The sequence below is a fragment of the Carlito syrichta genome, unplaced genomic scaffold, assembly GCF_000164805.1.
Source record: "Carlito syrichta isolate Samal-C Ts95f unplaced genomic scaffold, Tarsius_syrichta-2.0.1 Scaffold95881, whole genome shotgun sequence".
Taxonomy (NCBI): Eukaryota; Metazoa; Chordata; class Mammalia; order Primates; family Tarsiidae; genus Carlito; species Carlito syrichta.
Genome location: NW_007039977.1, coordinates 125,766 through 153,117, shown reverse-complemented (window position 1 = coordinate 153,117; position 27,352 = coordinate 125,766). Strand labels below are relative to the sequence as shown.

At 40.5% G+C, this 27,352-nt stretch overlaps 1 protein-coding gene across 4 annotated transcripts in view; it reads right to left on the bottom strand.

The window, feature by feature from the left end:
• Window positions 1-27,352, bottom strand: part of CUNH16orf62 (chromosome unknown C16orf62 homolog) — a 137,805-nt gene that overhangs the window by 41,284 nt on the left and 69,169 nt on the right. For 3 of the 4 annotated variants that reach the window (XM_008062320.2, XM_021714480.1, XM_021714489.1), the window contains 12 exons: window positions 25,128-25,174; window positions 24,228-24,339; window positions 23,604-23,720; window positions 22,320-22,373; window positions 18,620-18,700; window positions 13,506-13,568; window positions 11,964-12,049; window positions 10,462-10,542; window positions 8,137-8,200; window positions 5,946-6,044; window positions 4,039-4,116; window positions 2,981-3,095 (listed from right to left, as the gene is read on the bottom strand). In XM_008062320.2, coding sequence (XP_008060511.1) covers window positions 2,981-3,095; window positions 4,039-4,116; window positions 5,946-6,044; window positions 8,137-8,200; window positions 10,462-10,542; window positions 11,964-12,049; window positions 13,506-13,568; window positions 18,620-18,700; window positions 22,320-22,373; window positions 23,604-23,720; window positions 24,228-24,339; window positions 25,128-25,174 — 997 coding nt within the window. The remainder of the gene's footprint in view (window positions 1-2,980; window positions 3,096-4,038; window positions 4,117-5,945; window positions 6,045-8,136; window positions 8,201-10,461; window positions 10,543-11,963; window positions 12,050-13,505; window positions 13,569-18,619; window positions 18,701-22,319; window positions 22,374-23,603; window positions 23,721-24,227; window positions 24,340-25,127; window positions 25,175-27,352) is intronic. The other variant, XM_021714484.1, reaches the window with a different exon arrangement.

Genomic DNA, 27,352 nt, shown 5'->3' with positions numbered 1-27,352 from the left:
AAGATTTCATTGCCTAGAACTACCCCAACAGAATCAAGAGACAGATGACCCCCAAAACTGCCATACCAGGGGTTAAGGGAAAGGGGGAGGGACCACTGTCCAATCAGCCTAGAATGTCCATCCAAGCCAAGGCAGTGAGTAGTAAGGCACCAACCCTGGTATCATCCATGAGGCTGGGTCGGGAGGAACACCACTGAAAACATCAGTCCAGGCTGGGCTCGGTGGCTCAGCCTGTAATCCCAGCACTTTAGGAGGCCAAGGCGAGTGCACTGCCTGAGCCCCGCGGGTTCAAGACTCACTCAGGCAACTTGGCAAGACCTTGTCTCTACAACAAAAAAAAAATTAGCCGGGCGTGGTAGCACGCGCCTGTAGTTCCGGGTACTTGGAAGGCTGAGGTGGAAAGATCACCGGAAACCAGCAGGTCGAGGCTGAGGTGGCTGGGAGTGTGCCACTGCACTCCAGTATGGGCAGCAGAGTAAGATGCCAATTCAAAAAAAAAAAGAAAGAAAGAAAACATCAGTCCACCTCACACGGTGCTATGGGAGTCCCAGTATTCACTTAAGCTTCCCAGTCAATCTTGTGGTGAAAGGCCTGGAGTCAGACTGAGTGTTCGCTTGGCTATTCACAAGTGGACCTGCCCTAGGCAAGCAACTTGGCCACACCTTGCCTCAGTTATCTAACCTGGGCGATGAGGCACCAACCACAGGACTGGCCTCATACGGCTGTCAGGAGGATGAAATGAGATAACATGTGCCAAGGGCTTACCACCTAAGAAATGCCCCATCAATGTCGCACCAAGATCTCTTTCATTCTCTGGGTTATGTCCTGTTGGATGGATACCTTGCTGCATTGCAGGAGATGACTGGGGTGTCCTGCAGTTAATGCGTGGGGGCCCTCCTGAGGAGTATTTTCTTGACTCAAGTGTGGAGCAGAGTGCCAGGAAGTTAATGTCCCAGAAGCAGCACTCAGCCAATGACAGTAAGTAACCTGTTTTCCTCGCCGCTCAGGTCGGGCTAAGCTGGGGTGTATGTGACACCATCTCCAGATGGGAATGAACCTCAGCTGCCCGCAAAGTGACTTGCTCACTTTCTTGGCTTCCTTCCCTTCCCTGTCCCACCTCCCAATCACCTGTGTGATGTCTCCGAGATCATCTCCTCCTCCCAAATAATTTACCACATGCATCCTTGCCTCAGGGACGGCTTTTGTGCCTAGTATAGAAAAATCAGCCCTGAGCAGAAATTGTATCCATAACAGTAAGTTGTAGGATATTTGTTCTACATCGATTATATTTAAAAAAAAAAAAAAAAAAAAAGAGAGAGAGACAGGGACTCACTCTGTCGCCCAGGCTACAGTGAAGTACGTGTCACAGCTCACTACAGCCTTGAGCTCTTGGGCTCAAGCGATCTTCTTGCCTCAGATTCCCAAGTAGCTGAGACTATAGGAACACACCACCATGCCCAGCCAATTCTATTATTATTATTTTTTAGGTGGCTCTTGTTTTGATGCCCAGGCTGGCCTCAAGCCTCTGGCCTCAAACAATCTTCCCACATCAGCCTCCCCAGTAGCAAGGACCACAGGCATGTGATGCCATACCAAGTTAACTTTTCATTATTTTTTGTAGAGACAAGAGTCTTGCTATGTTGCCCAGGCTCATCTTGAACTCCTGGCCTCAAGCGACCCTCTTTCCTCAGCTTCCCAAAGCACTGGGATTATAGGCGTGAGTCATCACACCTGGCCACACATTATATTTTATATGTATGTCTCTGGGGTTTCAAACACACAAGGACCATGAACAACGAAAAACATACACGAATCTGCTGTGGTGAAGCAGCCTTAACGTGTAATATTCTCCAGGCATACTTAGCTCAGGATTTCTGAACTGCCAGAGCTGGCCTGTCTGAGATAAATTTAAGAAGGTTCTCTCTTTTTTTTTTTTGAGTTGAGTCTCACTGTTGCCCAGACTGGAGTGCAGTGGCACACTCCTGGCCACTGCAGCCTCGACCTGCTGGGCTCCGGCGATCCTTCCGTCTCAGCCTTCCAAGTAGCTGGAACTACAGGCATGCGCTACCACGCCCGGCTAATTTTTCGATTTATTGTAGAGATGAGGTCTCGCCAAGTTGCCCAGGCGGGTCTCGAATCCACGGGCTCAGGCAAAGAAGTTTCTTATAGGAAGATATCTATGCTCTATAATCTGTCTGATTTTCTGTGTACATGTCCAATGTGCTTCTTATTAGAGAAACAAATTTAAAACTCATCATTTATTGATCTTTATTTTTCTTTCCTCCTTAAAGAAATCTCCTTCTTTTTATTTTTTTAAATTAAAAATTTTTTTTTAGTAGAAATCTCACTCTGCTGCCCAGGCTGGAGTACAATGGCACATTCATGGCCACTGTAGCCTTGACTTGCTGGGCTCAGGTGATCCTTCCTGCCTCAGCCTTTCAAGTAGCTAGAACCACAGCCACGTGCCACCACACCCAACTAATTTTCTATTTATATATTGTAGAGATGAAATCTCACCAAGTTGCTTAGACTAGTTTCAAATCCCTGGACTCAGACAACCCTCTCACTTCCGCCTGGCGGAATCTCTTTCTCAGTCATATGTGGCAGCTCACGCTTATAGTCCATGAAACTCAGGAGGTTGAGGTGGGAGGATCACTGGAGCCCAGGAGTTTGAGATCAGCCTGGGCAACATGGCAAAACCTCATTTCCACAAAAAATAAAAAATTAGCTGGGAGTGGTGGTACCTGTTTCTAATCCTAGGAACTTGGGAGGCTGAGATAGGAGGATCACTTGAGCCCAGGATTTCAAGGCTGCAGTGAGCTATAATCGTGCCACTACATTCTTGCCTGGGTGACAGTGAGAACCTATCTCTTTTAAAAAAACCCCAAATCTCTCCTCTCTCATGCTCTCTACAGACACCCTTAAGTAAGCTTTCCTAAGCAACAAGAGAGAGCCCAAGATGAGAGAATGATGGACTTACCTTGGGAGAGGCACTGGTTGGCCAAAGCCACCTGACCAGAATGCAGGTAGAGATTGAGACGTGTGAAGATACCCGCCAGGGATGGTATGGTAATGAAGCAGTAGGCGACACAGGCCTAGAGAGGAGGGGAGAAATGCAGCAGTTATGCTGGCAATGTCATCCTGGCAGATTAGCACTTCTGTTTCCACCCATCATGTATTTCTAAGTAAAAACACTTAAAATGGTGAATCCCCCCATTCTGAGCCCATTTCCCCCTCTTGTCTCTGCTTTATCTGATGACTCTTTGGGAGGATGCGAAAGGGGGTGTTAGGGGAGTGACGGCATGTGAAAAATAAATCCCCATCTACCATCATAAGAAGTAAATAGACAGGTAACACCTAACATGGATAAACTAAGAACCAGCTGTTTCTCAGTTTACTTAAAAACCTTAGTTGACTGCTGTTGGGTATGAGGGGGCTGACCTGAGAAAAAGGTACAAAGTGAGAAATGGTAGAGCCAGGATGCTTATTTTTCATTGTAATCCTTTCAGTATGATTTCATTTTTAAAAACATGAACATGTGTTGCTTTGTTAAAATTTTGAGCAGCATAGAATCTGATAAAATTTTGAACTTCAAGAAGCTGAAAATATTTTTCAGTTGAGTATCAATCTTATCTAGAGGAAAAAAGGTCTTTCCATTACAAGCACAATATTATTACATATATTATTATATTACAAAATTATTTTATAGCATTTTATAATATACTAATGCTATATTATTATTATTATTATTAGAGAAAGTCAGAGTTAATTCAGTTAGCTTACAAAAATGCAAATCCATCTCCCATCCACCTTCCCACAACACATATTAAAATTCAGACTCCTTTGATTATTTCTATTGAAAACATTAAGAAAATGAATCATCCCAGAGATACTTAGGGAAAAATTAGTCTGAAAAATCAATACTAGACCACTCTTATCATGACATTCTTGTCTTTTTCTGGGAAGAGTAATTTAGTAACCTGCAAACTAAACAGCCCAATGGAGTTCAAAGTCTGAGTCCTTATCTTTGAAACATACCCGGACAAACGCAGCTGTCTTTCTGGAATGATTTCCTTTCATCACTTTTCTTGTTTCCATTGCCAACCGGTTCACACTCTGAATTTGTTAATAAATAAAATAGAAATGATAATGAAATGAAGACTGATTCAGATAAATGCCTTCCACAGAGACTTGAACATTAACCACATAGAGAGGTCAATGAGAAAGCTAATGGGGACCAGGACCCATCAGCACTGAGCCCTGAAATGCCAAAGGGGTCATCAGGCCTGACCCAATCTTGGCTTGAGCAAACATGTCTGGGAAGGTAGAACAAAAGGCACTCACTTGCTAAGTTAGTCATGCCTACCGATAAGCATGATAAGTGACCATTTTCTGGTTTAATGAGTAGCCAGGGTTCACTCATTCCATTCCCAGAAACCCCCCACACACCAAACTAAAGATCTGAAATCCTGAGAGAAGCCTCCAAATCTGAGAGCAGACCACACAATTTAGTTATACAATACTAACAATCACATTAAGAACAGTAACGGCAGCACCACAGCATCACTCCTCATGTTACAGGTGCCACTGTAGTTCACTGATTTGTCACAGTTCTGCAGGGTGGGTACTATCACCTCCTCATTTTAGAGATAAGGTCTTTGCATTTAGGTCTCTAGTTGTGCTAGTAATCTGTTATGCAGTGAACAAATAAAGGTTGTTCTCCTTGAATAGAGATGAAGCAATAAAGAAACTTAGGGGGCTGGTTTGGCTCAGCCTGTAATCCCAGCACTTTAGGAGGCCAAGGCGAGCGGAATGCCTGAGCCCACGGGTTCGAGACGAGCCCGGGCAACTTGGCGAGACCTCGTTTCTACAATTAAAAAAAAAAAAACCTATCCGGGCATGTTGGTACACACCTGTAGTTCCGGCTACTTGTAAGGCTGAGGTGGAAAGATCGCCGGAGCCCAGCAGGTCGACGCTGGAGTGGCTGTGAGCATGTCACTGCACTCTAGGCTGTGCGACGGAGTGAGACTCCAACCCCCCTTGCCCCCCAAAAAAGAACCTTAGGGAATACTTCCACAGATCTAAAAAGTTTGGACCTGTGGTTCCCAAACTGTGTGCCATGGTGCCCCAGCATGCTGCAATGAACTCACAGGGGCACACTTTTTTATTTTTAGGGGAACACAGCCATACTCGATGGTGAACACTGCAAAGTCCTGGTTAATAGTGCTGGTGTGATGTAGCTCACACATTTACACTGGACCACATTACATCCCTTGCAGCCATGTCATATATTTGCAAAAGTGAGTTTTTATGGCTATGATAAAAAGCAAGTGTGCTGCAAAAATCAATGTGATAAAAAATCAATGTGAAACAGGAAGTAAACATAGCCAATCTGATTCCAAGTTTTGAGAAGTTGTTAAGTGCCTAAGAAGTATACACACCTTATTAGTAAACACGATGATTTAAGAGTGAAATAGCAATATTATTTTTCTTTCAATATATGCATATTATTTTTTCAAATGGCTATCAAGTTGTTAGGGCATAAGTACTTAAGTGGCCTGAACCTAATTTCTTATAAACAGGACTGTTATCCTTTTGGCCTGGTAGTACCATGAAAAATTACTGAGAGACTCCATAATCCAAGAAAGCTGGGAACTTCTGGATAGGCCTCAAGGGACTCAAGGTGAGTATTTCTCTGATTAATCAGTATAAATCATTTAACCCTTTGTTGTTGGCATGCAGAAATAAGACTGCAAATTTCAGAGAAAAAAAGGTCAATAAAACCATCCAAAGATGTAAGCAAAGTTGTAAGTTTATTAATCTTTGAGAAGTCACCTTTTGTACCTTAAAGAACAGTGACAATATGGGCCCAGAAAAATCCCAAATTAAGATTAGGATGTAGATGATCAATAAATATTTACAAACTAATAAATGAAAATCCTTACATGAATCAACTGCACAAGAACAGGTTCCAGATTGCAAAACATCGACCTGGACTCGACATAAAAACTTAGCTGTTGTTCAAAATCACGGCCAAAGGAAACCTAGAATCAAGGAGAAAAATGCCAAAATGGAGAGTATTGTTTTCAGAGGGAACACAAGTAGACATGATATAACTGAAACATTATTATTACCATCTCATCTTTATGACACGGGCATTGAATTAGAACATTAAAAAGTCAAAGGGTATAAAACAGAAGCTCAAAGTATAAATAGAATTTTCCAGGCTTACAAGGAAACCACTGGAAAGGGAATAATGGAATTTTGTTTGTCAGCTGTGGCCTTTTCACAGAACATAAATTTGGTTATTGGGAGTCATTTGTCAGAACCCTTTCCCTAATAACAGTCACACCTTTCTGCTTCCTGATGGGATCCAACCTCAGCAGCTTACTGGTGGTTGCCAATGCCATAGATGGTAGTTTCTCCATCATTAAAAATCCCCTCTTCTCCTATTTCTTCAAATTTATGAACAGCTGGTTAGCAGGAAAAACTTTACTGCTCCATCAATCATTTTTGTCCAGAGGAGGTTTAACATCGCTATTTCCATTACAGCTATCAAGTTTCACATCTTATTTCCTCATATTCTTTTCCACTGTAACTCACTGACTTTCAGACAAAGCCATAAAGAGATATCTTCCACGTGATCAGTATATAACGCAAGGGCAAAGCAGAGTCATCTGGGAAAATCCATAGGTACAATTCCTACTGTGGAAATTCAAAGGTTAATTCCTGAATTTTCATCAAAATTGACACTCTACCTACAGTGTCAGGTGGACATTTAACTCAGCCCCCGCAGCTGGACAAGCCACATTTTCAAGGTTATTTTCAGAGTGATCTTGTCATTTTCATCATGGTCAGCTTTGGTCCTGCATTTCTATTCACATAGAATATTGGCTGCAATTGGTGTTTTAGTTTTGAGCAGCAAGAATTATGGCAAACACTGCTTGGCTGGGACACTGATAATGGTGGGATGCTTCCAAAGAATGCTGCAGTAATCCTTCTTACTCTGCTTGTCCTTCTGCAGTGTCTCTTTGGATTCTCTCCATCAAGAGGTGGAGTGTCTTCCCCTCCCCTCCATCAGGGCTGACCCTGTGACTTGCTTTGACCAATGAAATGCAGTAGAGGTTCACTGTGTGATTTCTAAGCCTCAGCCTTAAAAGGCCTTGCAGCTTCTATCATATGCCCTCACAGAAGCCGGCACCATGTAAGACAGCTCACTGAGATTGCTGACTGAAGAGAGAAGAGTGGAGAGAATGAGGCCAAGTGGAAGAAAAGGGAGATACCACCGCCCCCAGGCAGTGCCAAGGCCCCAAGAAGTGAGTGAGGCTGTCCTGGGTCCTCCAGCCCATCTTGTCACACCAGTTAACACTGTACAGAGCAACCTGGTTACTCAGTCCATCCACAGAATTGTAAGAACAAATAAAAAGCTGTTATTTAGAGTCTCTAAGTTTTGTGGTGAGTTGTGTGGGCAGCAGTAGATAAGGAGGATGGACAGGAAGTGGGCCTCTGGCATTATGTACCTGCAGCATGGCTCCCACCATCATCTGATGATCAGCACGTCAGTTGCTTTGGGGCCCCTTCTCTCCACTCTAAGTTCTCCTGTATTGGGTCAGCCAGGTGTGCAAACATCTCCTAGGCCTGGCCAATTGGTATGTTTGGGCCCAAGTTAATCCAAAGAGACTCCAGTCAGGACTTCTGTCAGAGCCCCTCCTGCTGGGCTGCAGAACTGGAGGGAAAGGCAACTGTCCTGGGGAGTGAGTCTGCCTAAGCAGGAAGTCAACAGGGTAGAGCATGGAGCCAAAGAGGGACACAGGGAGCCAAAGAGGCAGGTCCTGGCAATATCACAGAGATCCCAAGTCCAGCTGCACCTTCAGAGAGTTCTGTCCCTGGACTTTCTGTCACGAGTCAAGAATTCCCCTCCCCCCACCTACCCTCCTCTTTCCCTTAAGCCAGTTTGTCTTGGCTTTCTCTACCCCCAGGAGAGTCTTGGCTAATGTAAGACGTTTTCTAATTTCATCTTATCTCAATAATAATGAAAAGCACTAGGGAACATAATGTTAACTGCTTTCACTAGAATAAGAATAAACAATTACACCACATTTCCAAGTGCACTGAAACTTCTTCTCTAATACTTACCATTTTTATAAATCCATTAATCAAATATGACAGCATTCTTTTCTCATCCTCAAGAGTGAGTGCACTAAAATCAATAATTGTACATAATTAACACTGAGGTAATAAACGAAAGCTTCTTAAGAAAAAAATACACAAGAGGTAAGCAATTTAACAGGTAAGAACATTTTGCATTTTCTAGATTTAAATAAAAAAATTCCCAAAAGCTGCTTTTCTTTTAATAAAAATATGTAACAAAAATTAACATAATTTAAATGTGTTTCTCATCTCCCTCCAAGCCGCTGTTCTCAAGATATATTAACAGGAAAATAAAAGGTAACTTTCTCTTCTTTGGAACTTAGGTAGCAAAGTTTAGTGTCCAATTTTATATTTCAGGCAAATTTTGCTCAACATTTTACTATAAAAAAATTTCCAACATACAGTCATGTTGAAAGAACTTTCCAGTAAACACCCATATACTTACCATCAAGATCTTACCATTACCATTTATTTTATAATACTTGCTTTATCACATAACTATTCATTCCCCTCTCCATCTACTAATCCATCTTATTATGGATGTATCGTATAGTAAATCACAGATTGCAGTCACTTCTGTTTTACAGGAAATTTAGCACAAATATAAATAAGAAAATGACAAGTCTTTAGTTTTGGTTATACATGTAAAGGCCTATCAATAGTTCTCCTCCCCTTTTTTTGAGTTGGAGTCTCACTCCATTGCCCAGGCTGGAGTCCCATGGCACGCTCATGGTCATCCCAGCGTTGAACTGCTAGGCTTCAGCGATCCTTCTGCCTCAGCCTTCCAAGTAGCCGGAATTACAGGTGCGTGCTACCATGCCCTGCTAATTTTTGATTTATTGTAGAGATGAGGTCTCACCATGTTGCCCAGGCTGGTCTCAAATCCACGTGCTCAGACAATCCTCTCGCCTCAGCCTCCCAAAGTGCTGGGATAACAGGCTTGAGCCACTGCGCCCAGTCCCCACCCCCACTCTCTTTTTTTAATGTTAAGCGCCCGGAGGAAACAGGGGTCAAGGTTTTTGTTTGTTCATTGTTCTAGGGGAAAATAAGATTTGGCAAAGCCTGCACACTGCTCTCCAGCATGCAATGCCTCCTTTGTTCTTAAAGGCAATATGCTCCAGCCTCCCTCCTGGCTAGGAAGCTTTAGGACCCTTGTGGACAATGGGGTGTGAATGCAAGTAATGTGTGAGTCTTCCAAGTGCTGTCCCTAAGAGAAAGCTGCTGTCTCCCAGTGCCCACAGGATGGAAACTGGACACGGTTGAGGTGGTCAGTTTTCAGCAGGAAGATAAGGATGATACCTTAAAGGGACAGCAGAGCAACAAGACAGAAGAATCAGGACCCCTGCATGATATCTGAAAGAAGAGCTACCCTACCCCACCTTCAGTTCTGTCTACCCACTCACATCTTTAACAAGACAGAAATAAGTCTGCTATTTTACTTAAGCCAAAAGCCAATATCCTACAAATGTAAGTGCCTTTGTGGATGCTTTTTGTGCCTTTGTTGTCTTAGGACTTTATTTTGTGCTTTATTTGTCCAACTGGTTCCATTTATTATGAAACGTCTTGATACTTTGAATTTTATAATTACCCATGAATTTGAAAGCACAAAGAGTCATGAAAATAAATATTCTAAAACTAAGAGGAAAAAAAGAAGAAAAGAAATACGATTCATGAGTTCCAAAACAATTTTCTCCATTTTTGTAACATTTTCCAGTAAATCAAGCTCCTGTGTTGAAAAATTCTTTAGGGACTAAAATTTCAGCCACAAATAAGTAGGAATTGCCTTAAGCATGGTCAAATGGAAACATGTTTGAAAAACAAAAACTAGAAAGCAAAGGAGTGATATTTCAGCCTCTGACTGAAAGGTGAGGCCTGTGGATAGGTCTGAGCCTCAAGTATACTGAGCATGTAAGAAATGTATGCAATTTCATTTGAATTTCAAATAACTGGCTATTAATGAGATAACATTAAAAGGCTATATTCCTGGATGAGTGAGCTCATTATTGTATTATCTGCTGCTCTCAGAAATCTCCAGCAGACATGGAATCTGAGTTCACTTGAATGAAACCAGCCTTTTTCCCCCCAACAGAAATCCCTTTGTAAAAACATCTGCCATGTCACTTTCTCAACAAGGTTATCCTCAGTCTCCCTCCTCTCATGGACCAGAATGTCCTCATTAGCAAGTATCTTAATAGACCCAATGAAGTAAAATTATTCATGGTGGCAGCTTTAAGCAGTCATTCCCTAATGTACTGTTAGGTGGTATTGAGGCACAATCCTTGTTACAAGTCAGCTTTAAGCACAGCTTACTTCACGGAGTCATGCATGGTCTTGCAAACGTGCAAAAGGGCGTTCAAGATGACAGGGTCCTTGGTGGGCTCTTGTTGATGCCTAGGAGACATGTAAAGATAACGGTCAAAGCTCTGTCCACCAACAGCAATGCAAGCACATGGATTTGGTTCTCATCCACAGTACATACTGGAGAAGCTGCAAGTCACCCGGCTGGCATTTCACCCAGCCCCGTTTAACAGTCATGGGCCATGTTCTGGTCGTCTTAATTCTTCTTTAAATAACACGGTTGCTCCTCTATACCCATTATAACTTCTCCTAACTGAGAACTCGTGGGAAATCTGTGCCCTTTCCTAAGCCAGGTAAAGGGCAAACCTGTTTTCTTACTATGCTTCCTGTACCTTCTGAACCTGTCCACAATCTGTTTATAACTGTGTTAAGTGCTAGGTAAAATTATTAACTTGGTTTTTCAAATAATAGAAAGGGACAATCTCTTAAAACAAATCTTTAGGTAAATAAAGGAGGTATATGTTCCAAGTGTAGTAATTATGAATTAATTAATTAATCCATAGGAAGGAGTTAATCTTCTAGAAAGTTAACAAGAAAAGCCTAAAACATATTGGAGCAAAATTCAAACTCAATTTTCTAAAACAAAATATTTAAAGCGACTTTAACTTTTTAAACTTAACCTTGTCCTAAAAATATACTGTACACAAAATTACAGATTAAACTATTTACATATTGTCTATAAAATTTAAAATGAATGCATAAGTTTTAAAATAAAAATAAAAACCTTTTCTCCATGCACCACCTTAAAATTATTTCATGTACCATTTAGCTGTAGGGCAGCAGTAGGAAACAGCGGTTTAATCAATGAAATGAGTTAATTTTTTTTTTTTTTGTCACCCAGGCCAGAGTGCAGTGGTGTGATCATAGTTCACTGCTGCTTTGAACTCTAGAGTTCAAGTGATGTTCTTGCCTCAGCCTCTCAGGTAGCTAGGACTACAGATGTATACCACTATGCCTGTATTTTACTTTTATAGAGACAGGGTCTCGTTATTTTGCCCAGGCTGGTCTCAAACTCCTGGCCTCAAGCAATCCTCCTGCCTTGGCCTCCCAAAGTAGAAAGAATCTAAACCCTACAACTGATTGCAAATTAGCTACATATCCAAACACTGAAGTTGAAAACCTTTCTAGTGCTGATGTTTTCATTAATGTGCCTTTATTTTTATCCTTGAAAATACTACTCCTGAGGCAGTTCATCAAAAGACTGCTCCTTCTAAAAACATATCGGAGTAAAATGTAGCTGCTGGCCAGGCTTATGCTAATATTTGCTAGTTTGTCTTCTTAAGTTCTCATTTCAAATTTTTATCATGATTGCTGCTTTTAATGTGGTTTTCTCTCCAGTGTTGTTTTTGGTATGAAATACGTACACGTCAGGCCTCAAAGTGCAGGAACTTATTTCTTATCAACAGGTTTCACCAGAGCATTGGGAACCAATGCGACTGCACTGTTGCACTCACTTGATAAAGGCTTCCATGATGCATTTGCAAACCTCCACCCGCACACTCTCTTTTTGGAACATGTCCAGAAATGGCAGAAATTTTTCCTAAGAATAAAAAAAACACTCTATATGCAAATGTCACAAGTTACTGGAAGGAAGGAATCTGTGGGTCACTTTTTCTCTGGAGGTCAAAAAAAGCAGAAGGGATGTTTTTCTCTCTGAGGCAGGTCAGACAAAGATATTCCTGAAAGCAGGAAGGACACCCCACTGGGGTTTTAAGAATTATTACTATTAAAACAACTTACATGTGTCCCAGGGATTGGTGCCGGGACCAGTTTATATTTTTGTGAACTATCTGGGCAACCTTTAGATGACCATAAACTTTCCAAGTAGCAAAATGTAAGGCTGACTTCAGTGTTTTTGAGATTGTATTGACGAGGAGGGAAGGAAGAGCCTGAGTAGAGTTGTTCAGAGTGGCCTCAAAATCTCACTGCCTGGCACTGATTCCTGACCCCTCCCTCAGTAACTGTGTAGCCTTAGGCAAGTTACTCTACCTCTTTCAGCATCAGTTTTCTCAACTGTAAAGCGGGAATACAGTAGTTTCCCCCTTATCTGCACTTTTACTTTCCATGGTTTCAGCTACTCTGGGTCAACAGCCATGCATGAATATTAAATAAAAAATTTCAGAAATAAACAATTCTTTAGTTTTAAATTGTAGTGCTCTGAGTAGTGTAATAAACTCTCACACTTTACTACACTGCTTTGCCCAGGATACGAATCCTCCATTTGTCTAGTGTCTCCACACTGTAGATGCTACCTACTCATTGGTCACTTAGCTGTCTTGGTTATCAGACTGACTCTCATGGAATTGCAGTGCTTGTGTTCAAGTCACCCTTATTTTACTATGGCCCCAAAGTGCAAGTGTAGCAATGCTGATATATTGTTATAAATCTTAGCTTCTAGTACTAACACCAAAAAATTACACTCCTGTGAGTATACATAAATGGAACCCAGAAGAGGGAAGCTAAGGAGGGGATAGAGAATGTTTCTACAGAGAATAACCTAGATTCTTTGCCCAGAGTGCTGCAGCAAACTCGAATAGATGTCACAGGATATTTTAAATTTTTGAGGGAATCAGTAAATCTCAACTGTCAGACACTGAGACAACTACCAGCTCAACGTATGTCATAGTTTCAACATGAGATCGTGTGATAAAAAGCAAGTACTCTGTGAACATTGATGTGGGGAAGAAATGAAGAGGAGGTGTTCAAAGTGTTCTGAAGGTTTGAAAAGTTGTATAATGCCCAACAGACACACACATCCCATTAGGAAGTAATGAATGAAATTGAAATATTTTTCTTTCAGTTTATGTGTATTATTTTTTCAAATGCCGCTTAAGTTGTTAGAACCTAGATACTTAAGTTAATTAAACCTAACTACTTTATGAAAGCAACAGTTGAGTGTTTATTTTGGCCTGGAACAACATGAAAACATTACTGAGACAATGAGAACCTCTGACTCAGACACAAATTTCCAAAGATAATTAAGAAATGCTACTTACCACGGAGAAAAGAACTGAGAAGTCATGGAAGTGGGCAATAACTTTCTTAATTATTAACTGAAGCTGCAAAATAAAAAAGTTTTATTTAATAAAACTTGTATTTTTTTTTTTTAAGGGAATCACCGTTCATAATCTACAGTTGGATTGCTCAAGGAATGAGGAACTAGGGTAGGTTAGGCCCTGTCACAGTCTGATTTGCCCATTTACTCTTTACATCCTATCCTGTAGTCTTGGAATGCAACTCTGCCGTAAGCCTCGGTGTCCTCATCTGTGAAATGGAGATTGGGGTACAGATCCCCAACCCCTGGGGCTGTGACCAGTACCAGTCTGTGGCCTGTTAGGAACTGGGCCGCACAGTAGAAAGTGAGCAGTGGGCAAGTGGAGCTCCTCCTTCTGTCAGATTAGCTGCAGCATTAGATTCCCATAGGACCAAGAACCCTACTGTGAACTACACGTGAGGAATCTAAGTTGTGCACTCCTTATGAGAATCTAATGCCCGATGATCTCCCTAACCTCCTTCCCCAGTCCAAGGAAAAACTGTCTTCCACAAAACTGGTCTCTGATGCCAAGAAGGTTGGGTTCTATTGCTTGTGAGGATTCAGTGGGATGGTTCATGTAAAGAGCTGGATGTACCATCCCACTGAATCCTCACAAGCAATTCAGTGGGATGATTCATGTAAAGAGCTGGATGTAGCCGGGCTCGGTGGCTCAGCCTGTAATCCTGTGCCTTTGGGAGGCTGAGGTGAGTGGATTGCCTGAGCCCGTGGGTTCGAGACCCGCCTGGGCAGGCGAGACCTCATCTCTACAATAAATAAAAAAAAAAATTAGCCGGGCATGGTAGCACACGCCTGAGGTTCCGGCTACTTGGAAGGCTGAAGCGGAAGGATCGCCAGAGCCCAGCAGGTTGAGGCTGCGGTGGCCGGGAGCGGCCACTGCACTCCAGTCTGGGCGACAGAGTGAGACTCCAACTCAAAAAAAAAAAAAAAAAGGGGGTTGGATGTAGTGCCTGCCCTCAGATTGCGCTCCATTAAAGTTAGCTACTCAACTTAGCTACTGTATCACAAAAGCAGCCAAGCCAACATGTAAACAAATCTGCGTGGCTCTGTGATCATAAAACTTATTTGCAAAAACAGGTGGCAGGCTACACATGGCTTATGGGCCATAGTTTGTCAATTCCTAGCTCATAGTAGCCCCATGTTTCTTTCTTTCTTTTTTTTTTTATTGTGAAGTTGTGGGGTACAGTTAAGGGTTAGGTGTACAATTGCGTTTCATTCAGGCACCCTGTTGATATGGGGTGTTTCCCCGTTCCCAGACAGATATTTGCTACTGTTAATCCCATCTCCCTCCCCCCACCATAGTTTCCCAGTATGGTCAGTCATTTTCATATAGTATTGCATTGGATGTTTAAGGTCCATTATATGAGTGAGAACATGTGATACTCGGATCTTTGTTTCTGTGAGAGGTCACTCAGTATTATAGACTCTAGTTCCATCCAGGTTGCTGCGAAATTCATGATTCTGTTCTTTTTTATGGCTGCGTAGTATTCCATCGTGTATATGTACCACATTTTTTAAATCCAGTCCTCTTTTGACGGGTAGCATGGCTGTAGCCCCATGTTTCTTAACTACTTCAAGCGGAGAGGATTTGGATGGAGTTGGCCAGTGAGGTCAAAGACTGCAGCATTGCCCAAAGACAGTGGCACAGTCTATGACATCTGCCTCAGAAATGCCCAGGTACTGATGTTCTCCACCCCTCATCCTGAGATGAACAGTCCCTGCTGAAAGGATGACAGGGCCTTGGTCTAGGAAAACCAAGAAGGAGATGTTTCTAAATAAAACATAACTCCTTCTCCTAGTTACTATCAAGAAAATTTACTAACACTTTGTTTACTGCAAAGGAAATCTCTCAAGGTCTAAAAACATAGAATATAAAGATGTAAGAGCCCATTTCATAATTAGGCAGCTTAATAGGTCAGTCAATCAAAAGATTAATAAAAAAATTCAAACCATGATACACAATACTCCAAGGCAGAATATTATAACATACTGCAATGGTTAAAATAGCTTCTGAAACACCAAGCAAAGAATACCCTTAGAACAAGAAATTTTGTTAATACTTTAGTTCAGCTACACATAAATGGCAATTTTATTTAATTTTAATCTTAAAGATGTGGGATACAATTCAGAGTTAGGTATACAAATGTTCATTATGAAGGTACCCTTGTTGATGAGGTATGCTCCCCTCCCCCAGCAGATTCCCACTACTGCCATTCCCACCCCACCCCTCCCAACCCCCCAAACTATAATTTTAAAAGATAGGCCTCCAACATTTCATTATAAAAATGCTCAAACATAAGAAAATTGAAAGAATCATACAACAAATACCCAGTTATTCACCTCTTAGAGTCTACGAAAGTTAACATTTTGCTACATTTGCTTTATCTACTCACCTATATCCATCCACCTAATGATGGAATCTGTAAGCCCACAGTCCATGCACATTTTTAAACTTTTTATTTTGAAACAATTTTAAAGTTACAGAAAAGCTGAAAAAAATAGTACAGAGAATGCCCATATATTCTTCACAAAAGCTGAAAAAAATAGTACAGAGAATGCCCATATATTCTTCACCCACATCCACCAATTTTTACTACTTTGCCAATGTGCTTTATTTATGGATCTTTCCCTGTAAGACACACAATTTTTTTCCTGAACCACATGAGAGTAGATTATAAGAATCACGTCCCTTACTCTTTAATAATTCATTCTATATTTCCTAAGGATAATGATATTCTTTGACATTTCCACTTTGCTGTTATCAAATTCAGGAAAATTAACACTGACATAATGACAATACTTTAATCTATTTGCCACCTATTTCCAATCTTGTCAATGGCCTCTAAAAGTCGTTTTCAGCATGATTTTTTCCTCTCTTCTGTATAGAATCCAGTCTGGACTGAACACTGCACTCCATTTTCATGTCTCTTTAGTCTGTGTTAATTCTGCCTGTTTTTGTCATTCAAGGCAATGATATTTCTAAAGAATTTTAGAATGTTCCTCCAGGCATGTCTCACATTCCCTCGTGATTAGATTCTCTACTGGAATACACATAGGTGATGCTGTGTCTGTCTTAGGGTACCACATCTGCAGGATCACTGGTTCCTCATCCGTGATATAAATTTTGATTAGCTGGTAACTGCTGTACAGTCACTATTTTCCAGCTTGCAATTAATACTCAGTCAATACCCTTCAAGATATGCAAATAATCCTGCTCCTCATCATACTCTCAAAATCTCTCTCTCTCATCACTGCATTCTAACTTCTCTCTCAGATTTAGCATGCATTGATTCTTGTCTGAAGGTGGATGATTCTTGTCTTTACAGTAATGGCTAGAAAATGATGATTTTCCATCTCTATGATTTCTCAATTCCCTCATTAATCTATTTATTTATCTATTCATCATAAGGATGGACTCCTGGATTCCTGTTTTATTCAATGGGCTCATTATTGTCTTAATTTCATTTGATGCTCAAAACCAGGAGCCCTACAGAGCCCCTTCAAGCTACTCTTGTGCCATTTTCACAAGCTCTATCAGTTTTTTTGATCACTTCCTTACTTTCTGGCACCAAAAAAAATATGTTCCAGGCTCATCCTAAACTTTCTTGTCCCAGAACTTTAGTAAGCCAATTTTCCACAGACCCATGTAATGTTACCTTTCTTGATGTGGTCCTCCCTGCAGACCAGGGGCTCATGACTGATATGGATGGTTGTCCTGAATGCTGGCAGACCGCATGGCATCTTTTATAAGTTGCTTTTAAATATAATGGAATTACAGCATAGTATAAGCCCCTCCCTCTTGGAATAGACTGCTTTAAAATCGTTACACTATTTGAAGTTTTCAATTAATGGGTTCCTAGCAGTCAAGGTCTTACTAAATATTCCTCAACAAAAATTCAAAGGCACATCAATTTTCATGTAAAGTCTTGACAAGCCAAGAGGGTACCTTCCATCTCCTCTACACGCTTTACTCATTCAACAATATTTATTTACTATGCACCAGGCACTAGGCATAACTGTGCACTATTTTCATCACACCTAGAAAAATGTCAGATACTCAGGGGCTGCTTGGTAAATTGTACTGAACCATCTTAATTAGTAAATGATGAAAAATTCTTAAACTAGCAAAATATAAAATTTCTAAAATTCTTACAAGAATGTGTAGCTAATTGCCCTATACTAAGTGCAGTTCAAAATCAATCTCAGGCAATAGCACCAGAATAACATGTTATTAGGTAAAAAAGAAAAAAAAAAAAATAATATCAAGAGTTATTTTACAGCAAGTGATCCTGAGCTGGATTCTATACTAGAGGGGGGAAAACCCAACCCCTGGCATAAAGGACACTGAGCCAAGTCAACTGCCAAAACCAGAGTATGAACTATGGAGTTTATGATAGTAATCTACAATTGTTCAACTCCCTTAAGTTGATAATGAAACAATGGCTATATAGCACAATATCTTTGTTCATAAGAAACACTCATTGAACTCTTTAGGGTAAAGATGTGGCATGCTGTATGCAAATTATTCTCAAATGATTCAGAAAAAATTTACACACGTACTATCTATGTATATGTGTGTACATGTGTGTGCACACATGCATATGATAATTATAAAGCAAATGTGGCAAAATGTTAACAGCTATTAATTCCAAAGATTAATGAGAATTGTTGAAGCTAGTCTTTTAACTTTCCAATAAATTTAAATCTATTTCTACATGAAAAGTTAATTTAACTGAAAAACATAGGCACCTTACTGGTGACAATGATGATGATACTTATTCAGCATTTACCGTGTGCCAAGCAGCTGTGTCAAGATTCCTCATATCACATCTCATTTAATCCTCACAACAACTCTGAAGGTAGGACTCTCATTATCCCCATTTATAGGCACAACAAGATTAAGTAACCGATCAAAGGGCACATGGTTAGAATACAGAATAGCTAGGATTAAAACATAGTATTATCTGACCTTTTTATAACCTGAACCATGCAACACGATTATCTGAGTCAACAGATTGAAAATTCTAACAGCATTGAAATGAGAAATGCAAATGCTACCTGAGGGTAGGAATCTTCAAATGCGCGATCTGGAGTCATGTGCTTGATGACATCAGCCAAAACGGTATTCACTTCTCGTTTCTAAATGAGAAAAATCAATCAAGCCTATATTAGACACTGAATGGCAATCTCTGACCATTTTCCTGAGGGAAAGAACGAACATATTCAGAATATATCTATCACATATCTTCCAGGAAACGGTTTCAAATATTCCTTTGCAAATAACAGAGCTAGAAGAAATCCCACAGAAAAATCCCATCTATATCACCTGGTCTAGTACCACAGCCCTGTACCAAGTCAGTATTAAACACTGTTCTCATACGTTCTGGGGCTCTGCATCATCCCTGCTTTCCTTGAGTGGTGGTCAAATCAGCCATGCCACTTCCTGCCTGCCTGTTCCACATCCTGCACTCAGGCACTCCTCTGAGAACAATGAGGCATTGTGGGAAGAGCACAAATTTGTTCTTCACAAAGCGTCTGACCTACTGCTCACTGTTCATGTTGTCACCTCTATCAGTCAGCCAACTATAGCCCAATCAGCCTAGTACCTGTTTTTATATGGCTCACAAGGTAAGAATGGTATTTAAGTATCTGGAACTAACTACTGCTTTACAGGAAATATTGAAGGCAGAAGAACATGCTAAACACCAACACAAGGATGCAACTGGCAAAATCTAGTTGTGGAAACTCTACAGGACAAAAGACCAAATTTCTTCAACAAATAAATTATAGGGGAAAAAAAGAAAGGTAGAGCAGGAGAGATTGAGAGAGAACTTACAGATCAAAAGTACCCTAAGAAGCCTACTGCAATGTATGTATCTTATTTTAATCCTAATTTGAACAAATAAACTAAAAAAAAATTGCAAGGCAATTCAGATAATAATTAATATTTACTGATATTAAGGAATTATTAACTTTTTTAGTTAGGATAATTTCAATTTTTGTTTAAAAAAGGGAATCCTTATATTTTACAGAATGCTAAAATATTGACAGATGTTTTATAATGTCTGAGTTGTCTTCCAAAAATTCCAGGGGTGGGAAGGTGGTAAGAACATATATGAAATAAGATTTGTCATAAATTGGTAATTCCTATAATTCCTAGCTGATGGGTACAGGAGATATGTTTGAGATTTCCATAATAAAATGTAAAATAAAAACTGGAGGAAACAAACAAAATCCAGAGGCCAACATCTATACATGCTCAAAATAAGGCAAAACCAATTTCTGGTATCAGAGGCCAGGATGGTAACCCTCAACTCCCCAAAGGCTTGAAGGATGGGAGGGGTGGTGCTGGGGACCCTTAAGGGGTAAGTTATTTACTATTTCTTGTGCTAGATGGTGATTATGTGAATATACTTTGTGAAAATTCATTGAGCAGCAAACTTATGATATAGTTCAAAAAATGTATACACATCTTAAGAGATGTTCACCATAATCAGAAGTGCCTGGAAGCTGATGGTAAACACTTTGAACACCTCTTGTAATTGCAGAAGTCAAACATGACTTGTATTCAATTTTTGCTATTGGTATATAGTATTACAATTTTAATATAGTTTTCTTCCTTTCTTAAAATGTATGCATTTTTTTTGGTACCCTCTGTATGCATTTTTTGGAAATGTGTGCTTGTCTTAGTCCATTCAGGCTGATATAATAAAATACCATAAAATAGAAATTTACTTCTCACTGTTTTGGAGGTTGAAAAGTCTCAGGTCGAGGCAGTGGTAGATTTGGTGTCTGGTGAGGGCCTGCTTCCTCACAGACATTATCTTTTCGATGAGTCCTCACTTGGAAGAGGCCAAGGAGCTCCTTCGGGCTTCTTTTATAAGGGCACTAATTCAATTCATGAGGGCTCTACCCAAATGACCTAATCACCTCTTGAAGACTTCATCTCTTAATACTATCACATTGGGGATTAGGTTTCAATATATAAAATTTGCAGGGACACAAACATTCAAACCACAGCAATACTACACTTCATTTTTTAAAACTTCATTCTTTTTTTTCCTTTTTTTTCCTCTCCCTCATGATGCATTTTTTCTTTATTTTTCTTTTTAAACATGTTAGACCCTTCTTTTTTCTCCTTTTTATCTATTTTTTTATTTTTTAAGACAGGATCTTGCTCTGTCACCCAGGCTCGAGTGCAGTAACATGAACATGGCTCCCTGCAGTCTTAAACTCCTGGGTTCAGGTGCTCCTCCCGCCTCAGTCTCTCAAGTAGTGGGACTACAGGCACATGCCACCACACCCAGATAATATTTTGGTTTTTTTTTTTGTAGAGACAAGGTCTCACTATATTGCCCAGGCTGGTATCGAACTCCTAGGCTCAAGTAATCCTCTAGCCCTGGCTTCCCAAAGTGCTGGCCTATACTTCAATTTTTAAAAGATGATTAAAAATAACAACCCTGGCAATAGGATTTGAATCCATTTCTACCTGCTTCTAAAGTCTCTGCTCTTTGAAAGCTCAGTGTTCCCCAAAATGTGGTTCTAGTCTGTGTCTATGGAAAGAAGTATGTCCGTTTACTTAGGAAAAAAATTACATACAAGTCAGATATGTTTGGGAATGCTTACTAGACCATCTGAAAAGTCACAAGGCACTTTAACATAAAAGCATCTAAGATGTCCTATGGTCAAAAGAAATTGTTTAACTTTGTAGAACACATTTCTCAAATTTACATGTAAGCAGGATATATGTTATAGTACATACAAGGGGGGACCCAAAAAAGCTGGAATTAATTTTTTTTAAAGTGTACTTATTCTGACATATTTAAGCTTCAGTAACCTTCAAAGTACTCTCTCTCCATTTGAAGCAATACACCTATCAAGATACTTTTTCCACTGTTCAAAACAGTTTCTGAACTCATTCATTTGGATGCCTTTTTAGTGCTTCTGCCACTTTTTGTTTCACCTCTTCCACATGGGCAAAATGTTTCCCTTTGAGAACTTTTTCATCTGGGAAAACAAAAAAAAGTCACTCAGAGCAAAACTGGGTAAACAGAGAGAGTGAGGCACCAAGGGTTATGCCATTTTTGGTCAAAAACTGCTGAACACTCAGGGTGGTTAAGAAATGGGCAGGCTGGGTGTGGTGGTTTAAGCCTGTAATCCCAGGAAGACGAGGCGAGAGTACAGGGGTTCAAGACCAGCCTAAGCAATTTAGCGAGCCCTCATCTCTACAATAAATCAAAAAATTAGCCAGGCATGGTAGCACACACCTGTAGTTCCAGCTACTTGGAAGGTTGAAGCAGGAGGATCGTCTGAGCCCCGGCAGATCGAGGATGCGGTGGCCGTGAGTGTGCCACTGCACTCCAGCCTTAGTAACAGACTCCAACTCAAAAAAAAAAAAAAGGAAAAGAAAAGAAACAAGCAAACACATTGAAAGAGTCTCAAAAAAAAAAGTCACTGAAGCTAAACACAGCCTCTCACAACACTAGCTAGTACACTGATGCAGGTGGGTCCCTAGAACACTTACCTAGTGGGGGAAGCCTAAACTACAAGGGGCCTGCCCTCCAGAAAGATAATTCCAGGTTTTTTGGGGGGTCCCCCTCATATACTCATATTCTATCACACTTTATTGTATAGAATGCAACTGCCATAAAAGATAAGAATAATTACCATTATAAAATACTTAAATACTTAAACTAGACTCATTCACTATTATAAACATAAAACATTCTTGGAGAAACAATACCACAGTCATACATACCGTGAAATGTCTGCAGGTGTATTCTACCCACACTTCAGCACAATTAATGTAGTCCTACAGAGAAAAAGTTACACGTCTTTACATTAAGCACCGCACAGTTTGTCTCACAGTAAAAGTTCATCATTTATAAGTCCCTTCAAGGACTCTGACAATTAAAAGAATTGAAAAGTGATAAGAATTAGAAGAGTGGTTATATATTCTCAAAGAAAAAGGAAAGAGTGGTGACAGGGATGAATTGTACAATAATGAAGTCTGGGATTTTAGTGTACCATCACCTGAGTGGAATACATTGTACCCAACAGGTAATTTTTCATCCCTCACCCTCCTCCCATCCATGTAATCCCAAACTACCTATACCTATTATTGACAATTTTTTTAAAGGGAAAGAATTACAAGAGTGGCTCATTTACAAAAAGTTCTGAGCCACTTATATTTAACCATGAGAAGTGAGTTATAGAAAAAATACAGTTTCTTGAAACTAATTAACTTGTATTCTAGAATTGTTCCTTGAGCCACGATGGAAATCTGGGAAGCTCTACCATGCTTAGAGAATTGGAAGAATCAAAGGGCAGCACTCTGCAGGTAACAGTGGGAAGCCCTCACCACACTTCAGTGGAGAGAAACTGATATAGGATCTGGTTAAAGACTCAGGCTTTGCTTAAAATGTGATTTTTGCATGTTCTGAAAAAAAACCAAACAAAATAAAAACAACAGGCTTGCTGCTTTAAAACAAAACAAAACTTGTCCTATAGAGGGGTGATGCATAGATTTTGCAAAGAGCTTAAGCAAGCACTGAAGAATTTAGATAAGAAAACATTTGTTGAAGCAAGTGCTGGGGGCCCATGACAGTAACCACTTGAGTTAGGCTGCCTGCCCAGGAAAACACCCAATAGGGAAAAAATAGTCAAGGAAAAGTGTAGCCAGCCAGTATATCTCTTCTGTTCTGATACTTTAAGGGAAAAGAAGAAGAAATGGAAAGGGAAGTAAATAGTTATTTCATTCACATGAAAAAGCCAGGAGCATCCTAGGTCTAACTGAAATGCTGAGAAGGTAAATTTCAGGTAAATCTTAAGGTTTCAAGAATTGGGATACAAAAATCGAAGAAGTATATCTTTAAAGCTATAAGTTCTCCATCATAGGCAAACAAATAATACAATGAAAAGAAACAGATTTCTTTTTTAAAGAAAGAGGTATAACTAGATAAATGACAATTTTTTAAAAGAAAGAGTATGTTACATAACTTTGACAAAAAGTGATCAATTTAAAGTCCATATGGTCACCCACCTGTGGATTTTTCAATTTAGTGATAACTTTCCAAGCTTCATTGAGAATCTGAAGTCGATCACTCTCAGGGGGATCAGCCAAGGCCAAGTTTAACCCCAGTGAGCGAAAAAGGAGATGCTAACAAAAATATCAAACCATCATGTTACTGGAGATTTTAAATCAAAGCAACTCAAAGTTTAAAATAAAAAAAAAAGATTGCAACGTTTAACCCTTCTCACGGTCAATCTTCCAACAACCTCTTTCTGAAACTTGACCGCAGATCTTACTCAAGTCATATTGAGAAGCTCACAATAAAGATTTACTCTACATATTGGTCTAAATGGTGGGCCATAATACTCTGCAGGACGGAGCTTTTCACAAATGATTGGTGAAAATAGATTTTTAAAGATATTAGACCAAAATCTTTCCTAAATACTTCATGGTAAGCTAATTTGATAGATTTAGGACTCATGGTGTCTAACAATCCCAATCTTGAACTCATCTTCCATCACTGTCCTTGGAAACAGAGCTTTTGCTTGTTTTCCAGTTAGCCCACACTGTCCTGAACACAGAATTCTCCCTGGAGAGCTATCGGATAGACACAGCCTATTTGTTCTCCTGCTGAGCATTAAATCAAGAGCCTACCTTGGGGAAACCAGACTCATCGCACTCTTTAATCATGCCAATGAAATCCATAGACCTGGTGGCAATGAACTCAGCCCGGAAGGCTGACATCACAGAATTCAACAGCAAGGCGCTACAAGACACAAATGCACCAAGTCAACCAAGCTTCCCTTAATGAAAGTTGCTTGAATTTTAGATGTATATTGCTGGGAAGGATGACTGACAGGTCTTTAACGGTAAAGGTTGGGGGAAAAAAGACCCGAGGAAAAAGGCAACCTCCAGAGACTAGCAGGGTATTCTGTACATATTTGGAAATGGATAAATGTTGAATTAACTGCATTTTACATGGGTAAATGGATGGATACACAGGTATGTCAGCAAGTGATCCAATCTATTTAAAAAGAAGAAAAGTACACCTTCAATAGGCCAGTGCACTAATAAAACTAAACATTAAGTAACAATATCAATCTATGCTGCAAATATATATCACACCTCTTACACAAGAGATTGCTAATGAAAGAGATCTCATGTTCTAGGCATGAGGGACAGAGTGGTAAACAAAACCCACACAAAGCTGTTTATTGAAAGGAGAGTAGAAGGGAAACCTCATATATGTAGGGCGCAGGAAGATCAAGTTCATCTTGGCCCCACTGCCAATCACAGCCCCATGGAGAAAGGACTTTTATTTTTATCTGTTTTACAGATGAGAAAATGGAGGCATAGAAAGGACAAGTAAGCAGCCTGAGTTCACAAGGCTAAGATGGAATGGAGCCAAGGTCTGAGGCCAGCAAATGGGACTCCAGCATTCTAAGCCCCCATGCCACCCTGCCTCTCGTCAGCTCTCACACGCGTAAGCTCACCACGCTCAAAAAAAGCAGCCAACTCCATTTTCAAACTCATGCTTTATATTAAAATACTTACTTGTTTCCTAGTTTCTTACATCTCTCCATCATCTCAGTCAGCAGAGTCTAATACATTAAAAATAAAAATTAAAAAAAAAAACATCAGGTTTAAGGATCTAAAGTAACATTTCTAAGAGAGTTCCAAAGTAATACTCTAAAATGGATGTAGCCACCTGTCCATGTACATAATTCTCAGTGGTTGATAGGGATGGGGAAGGCAGGGGGGAAAAAGTTCACTTTCAATGGCATTTGACACGATGAAGAAGAGCTGGGTCCTGACACCAGGCACACCTGTGTTCACATTCAGTCTCACCAACTACCAGTGGAGACTCAGGTTGAGTTACCACATCTGCTTAACCCTAATCTCCTTGGCCTTATGCAGAGGAAAAAGGTGGCACCATCCCATCTGCAGGGTCACTACAGGATGGTGAGAGACACCCCTGTGCTTCAGGGCACCAATGAGAATGGAAGTGACTTTGCTCCCTCCTCTCCTTGGATTCCCACATCTTTCCCCATTTCATGAGGTACCCACGGTGTGCTTAATCATACAAGCAACCAACACTGGGTCACAGCTGAATACCTGCCAGTCACAGTGAGAAGCCCTTTGCACTCACAGTCTCACCTCTCCCAATCACCCATGAGTCAGGCACTCTATTCTCCCATTTTATAGATGAGAAACCAGCCTTGAACAGTGACGAGTTTTACCCAAGGTCACATATCTGGTGACGGCAGCCAGGCATGAATCCAGCATCAGATGCTACGTTCTTCAACACATTTTGAAGCATATTTTTCCCCCAAAGGAAGTAAATGTTTTACTTATTGGAATACTGTTAATGGCTTTAGAGCTATCTTAAGACAATTACATAACTTTAAAGAGCTCCTGCTTTAAAAAAAAAAAAAATCAATGGAAGAAGTATCCTTTAGGGCAATGGTTTGTGGAAGGTCACCTAAAATGAGAGCTAATGACTGGACACTGAGCACTGCCCCAGAGGCTGGTACAAGTAAGTGCTTTCCCTCCCTCTTCTCATTTACTCTTCATCACAGCCTTGTGAGGTCCCTAGAAAACTATCCCCATTTTGAGTAAGCCAGAGCTCAGACAAGTTAAGCCACTTCCCAAGAAGTGGTGAAAATGAGATTTGTATCTAAGTCTGGCCCCAAAATCAAAAACTAAAAGGGATTTTCTTAAGTAAAATTCCACCCTGTCCAGTTGTGTCCCTCTGTGCCATAGGTGTTGCCTAAATAATTAAGAGTGAGAGTTGACCATAGAGATACAGTTGATATCCCCACCTCCGAGCCCTGATTTTACTCAGGTTTCTGTCCCACCACAAATCAGGTTGTGTCTTGTTATGGACTGAATTATAACCCCCCAAATTCATGTTGATGCCCTAATCTCCAATGTGACTGTATTTGGAGACAGGGCCCTTAAGAAGCTATTAAGATGAACAGAAATCATAAAGGTGGGGCCCTAATTCAATAGGATTGGTGTCCCTATAGGAAGAGAAAGAGACCACAAGGATGCATATACAAAAGAAAAGCCATGAGAGGACACAGCAGGAAGGCAGCCATCTGCAAGTCAAAGAGAGAGGCCTCACCAGAAACCAGCCTTGCTGGTACCTTGTTCTTGAACTTCCAGTCTCCAGAATATAAAAAATAAAGGTTGTTGTTTAAGACCCTGGTCTGTGGTATTACGTTATGGGAGCCTGAGTAGACTAATACACATATGTCTAAACCAATCATGGTGATCTCATTCCCCTTGCCTGTGGTGGATTTAGACATGGGTACTTGATCTGTTTCTAGCTGCTGAGACAGGACAGGAAGTCTTCAAGAGGCTTTGAGGAAAGTTTCCCATTCTGAAACAGGGACCCAAGAATTAAAGACTCTGGATTTTGTCACATCTGGACTTAATGCCTGGAATGGCTGTAGCCACTCTGCTACCAGGCAGTCATGGCAGAACAGAAAGAGGGACTGAAGCTGTATGGTCTAGAGTCCATGCTTGTTGTAGGAGAGGAAACTCTGTATTATACTTGGAGGCTATTAGGTATTTGTTCCTTATAGCCAGAAACATCCTAGCTGAAGACAAAACTGAACACACTACAAATGGCTTCCCTAACCCACTCATGGGGTATTTACAGTTGAAAAGTCATTTTTTTTTTTTTTTTTAGTTGGAGTCTCACTCTGTCGCCCTGATTGGAGTACAGTGGCCGCTCCCGGCCACCGCAGCCTCGACCTGCTGGGCTCCGGCGA